The sequence below is a fragment of the Coregonus clupeaformis genome, chromosome 29, assembly GCF_020615455.1.
Source record: "Coregonus clupeaformis isolate EN_2021a chromosome 29, ASM2061545v1, whole genome shotgun sequence".
NCBI classification, from domain to species: domain Eukaryota; kingdom Metazoa; phylum Chordata; class Actinopteri; order Salmoniformes; family Salmonidae; genus Coregonus; species Coregonus clupeaformis.
Window position 1 is genome coordinate 21,622,614 of NC_059220.1, and position 4,030 is coordinate 21,626,643.

General features: G+C 45.2%; 1 protein-coding gene across 3 annotated transcripts; it reads right to left on the reverse strand.

Annotated features, from left to right (window-relative positions):
* Positions 1-514: 514 nt before the first annotated feature.
* On the reverse strand, positions 515-3,155 carry LOC121544833 (WD repeat-containing protein 89). 3 transcript variants are annotated; one of them, XM_041855026.2, is made up of 2 exons: positions 2,824-3,155; positions 515-2,391 (listed from the first exon to the last, which is right to left on the reverse strand). In XM_041855026.2, exon 2 carries the CDS (start codon positions 2,364-2,366, stop codon positions 1,209-1,211), a length of 1,158 nt encoding a protein of 385 aa, XP_041710960.1. In that variant the 5' UTR covers positions 2,367-2,391; positions 2,824-3,155; the 3' UTR covers positions 515-1,208. The 3 variants fall into 3 exon arrangements, with proteins under 3 accessions (XP_041710960.1, XP_041710962.1, XP_041710961.1); XM_041855028.2 differs by having other exon boundaries at positions 2,820-3,155; XM_041855027.2 differs by having other exon boundaries at positions 2,800-3,155.
* Positions 3,156-4,030: the final 875 nt, after the last annotated feature.

Here is a 4,030-nt window from a genome sequence, read left to right on the forward strand (position 1 = left end):
TCTGTTTTTAACCCCTTATTTTTGGCACTAAACAGTCTCCATATTTACTTCCATTCATTTTTTCAACTGATACCGGGGGACTCAGACAAGGCTTGTGGGGCCTGTGGGCGTCCTAGAGCAAAACAATGTACGTGTTTGTAAGAGTCGTTTTTCCATAGAGGGGTCATAATAGTTAGTAGGCCAAACCGTTCGGATGCTACAGACGCTTTTGTGAGAAGACCGATTTATGGGATGTCTCATGGTCTGATAAACACAGCTCTAGCTCTGTCACCTTTCACACCAGATGTGGAGGTGCGACATAGGCAGATGCGGTGGATTGAGACGCATCCAATGCAAAAAAATATCTCTAGCTTAAACTGACAGATTTTTATGGGGATTATTTTTATTATCCTAATTAGATTTACGCGGGGCGCGGACATCGACCTTAGGCGGTTAACCTAACTCCTAAACTTAACCCTAACCCCTAGCCTAGCTAACGTTAACCACCTAGCTAACGTTAGCCACCTAGGTAGAATTCGTAACAGATCATACGTTTTGCAAATTCGTAACATAATGTACATTTTGCCAAATCGTAACATATCATACAAAATGAGTGATGGACATTCACAAAGTAATACATACCATACGTAGCATATCATAGTAAATGGAGTGTCTCGGATTTATCTACAGAATAATATGAAATGCTCTGAGACCAGGTTGACATATGCAGCAGAGTCCCTGCATAGCAACTGTCATGTTATTCCACTCTGTGCCATTTGATTGGAATGAAATCTGCTCCTCTGAATATGAAGTACTGAATGCTCTGGTTCTGAACCCTGGCCTTTGTGACCCACCGAGTATGCTAGCTAGATGACAGGAGAGTATGCATTAGATCAACTATCTACAATTAGAATTATATTTCTAAGAAATACCAGTCGGTTTTAGCTAAACAAATTACCAAACAAGTTGGGAGAAACACATTTTAAAAACGAATATGCGATTCAATCTCATTTTAAGACCAAGCAGTTAAAGAGATTATTAATCCGTTTCTGGGATAAGTATAATACTACTTTCATGCAAGAAAGTCTTATGATTCACACAGTTTAAAAAAAAAATGATTTTGTTGATTTCATTAATCCAAACGAGTGCTCTGTCAGTGCAAGAGGAATATTGATTGATTAAATAGGGACTGCAGTCTTGACCATCTTTGACCCTCTATTGCAGCCGACTCATACTTCTAGCTTCTTGTTCCTCTTGGAGCCATGCTTCTTGTGTGGTCTAGATTTGAGTTTTAATGCAGAGGCACTCTTCAGGGTGTCCCTCTTCCCTGAGGTGAATTCCTCCGCCCCTGGCTTCCATAGGAGCAGCTGTGCATCCTCCCCTCCCGTGAGCAGGGCCTCCACTGCAGGGTCCCAGAGGAAGCAGCGCACCGTGGAAGAGTGGCCCCCTTGGAGGGACCTCAGCAGACACAGGCCCTTCTCACTGCACTCCAGAAGGTGGATGTCTCCATTGTTCGTCCCACCTAGCACTAGTAAGCGCCCTGCGTCCTCCAGCCAAGTCCCACCAACAAAGTAATCCAGGGTCCCCTCATCAGAGAGAGGGGTCAGGCTGCGGGCGTCAGCGGCGCTGAAGAGTGTGAGGGGCTCGTCTGTGTCCAGCTGACCCAGGTCCCACAGATGGAGGCCCTCATCGTGGCTGAGGCACAGCAGCTGGTTCAAGTCCTTCCCTGCCCAGCACACTGAGCTAGCAGAGGAGCCACAGTTAAAGGTGGCCAGCAGGGCCTCCTCCTCTGCACCCAGGCTCAGGTCAAACACATTCACCAGGCCATCAGTGGAACCAGACGCCAGGCGGTCCGCATTCCGGGGGTGGAAACGTACCTGCGTGATGTCATCACTGTGGGACTCAGAGTATACCCCAAGAACCCCTCCGTTCTTCTCCTTGGCCATGCGGGCATCCCAGAAAACCAAGAAGCTATCATCTTCATCCAGCTGCTCAGTGCCTGCACAAAGGACCACATCGCTGCAGCTCACGTCAAAGCTGCAGAAGTGGTGGGAGGAGTCACTCCTGAACACCTGTGCTGCCTCTGAACCAGGGCAACGGACATCCCACGTCCTTACTGTCCCATCAGCAGAGCCTGAGAAGAGCAGGTCAGGGGAGGTGTGGGCAAAGTGCACACCACAGATCGCACCACTATGTCCCTGGTACTCCCAGAGCAGGCGGAGGCTGTCCTCACTGTGCAGACGGATGGAGAGGTTGGAGCAGCATACGGCCACCAGTCCTGGGCCAGAGACAGTCTGGAGGGACAGGTCCAGCAGGTAGGTGGGCTCATCTGGCTGGACACGCCGGGTGATGGAGAGAGCTTTGAACTTCTCCCCCAGACTCTCCATGGCAACTTCCTGCAACTACACCCAGCTGTATAGAGAGGATGTGAAGAATATAGGTGTAATATGGAAGAAACTCCATCTTATCACAAAACATACACCTACTTACTCACTTAACTCAGAATGTGGGTCTGGTAATGGTGAAATTAACACAAGTGACTAGCTAGCTAAAAACACTCACTAAGTTAGTTAGCTAAACGTTAGCTAGCTTGCAAGTGGAAAGCCAAGTATGACAACTGTATTTACTCACTAACTGTAAATCGCTTTGGATTAGAGCGTCTGCTAAATTACTAAAATGTAAATGTAAAATGAAAGTTCTTGAAGGGTTCACTTCTTGAAGGACCAAAGAAAGTACGTTAACGTAACAGTAACATTTGTATTCAATGCCCAGTGTGAACCACAAACAATTGTTTAAAAAAAAACATATGTAATATCTAACCTTGTGGACGACAGACTTACCCACCGAAATAGACGAATCTGACTTTCATGTGCACGTTGTGACACGGTGTCACTGTATTTAGTGCCCGTTGAGCGACCCATTTCCTCAATGCATGAGTTCCGCTGTTGAATTTTAGACCATAAACTACAGACACAGACAGACAGTACAGTATGAAGATAGGCAGAAACTGCTTCTCCAATAGAAATCCCCGATCACACTTATAGGCGATGTCATGGCGACGTTGGCAAACTAAGCTCATATCCAGAAACGCGGTCGTCTCGCGCCGAACTGCGCATGTGCATATCGTCAAAGGCACTTTTTACGGAAATGAAAACGTGTCAGTTTGTCGCTTTCACAAGGTTGGAGTAATAACATGTTCGACAACTTAAGCCACTGGCTCGAATCTAGGTTGTGCCTTTAGATTTCGAGAAAATTAACAAAGGAATAATATTTCACTTCTCTCACCCCGGCCTAGTGTGCTTGGTCTGTTTCGCAAGCCTTCCCGGAAGTCTCGCGATGTTGCGCCTCTGGGTTTAGAAACTCTGTGCTACAGTACAGGCATACCAATGTCGATAAAGACCTTAGCTGTGTTAGAATAGGCATACTAACCACATAATTTGTGACGCATATTGAGTATGTAGTATGCTTATTGGTCATAGTATGGATATCGTTAGTATGCCAAAAGTTCCCGGATGTCGTACTACATTCGCCAAAATACTAACTATACAAGCAGTGGACACTATTTCCGTGCATTTAGGGCCCATAATACAATTCTTCAGAAAATGGTCGCAGCTTTACAATGTTTTCAGATTTTAAGAAAATGGCGGAAAATATGCAGCCGAAGTCCGACGAGAGCGGATACAAATTCATTGCTTTAACTAATTATGACAAATGTTAAGAAAATGTTGAGCAATGTAATGAAGTAATGACTTTTCAAATAAGTTAGCTACGCTATCCTTACAAACCACCAGGGACGGCTTGTTCAATAGGGCGATATGGGCGACGCACTGCCAAACGGGAAAAGGAAGGGATTTTTTTTCTAATCAATTATAAAAAAAAAAAAAAAGTATAATTTTTTTAAATAAATTTATAAAAAATTATATCACGGCAACAGCAGTTATCAGTGTTCACGTCTGATCTGCCAGCCACTAAATGTCAAATCAGGCTAAAGTCGTGCTTCAAATGGCCCCGCCCGTTTTTTGGGCGATTTCAGTCAGGTTGAAAATCGCCC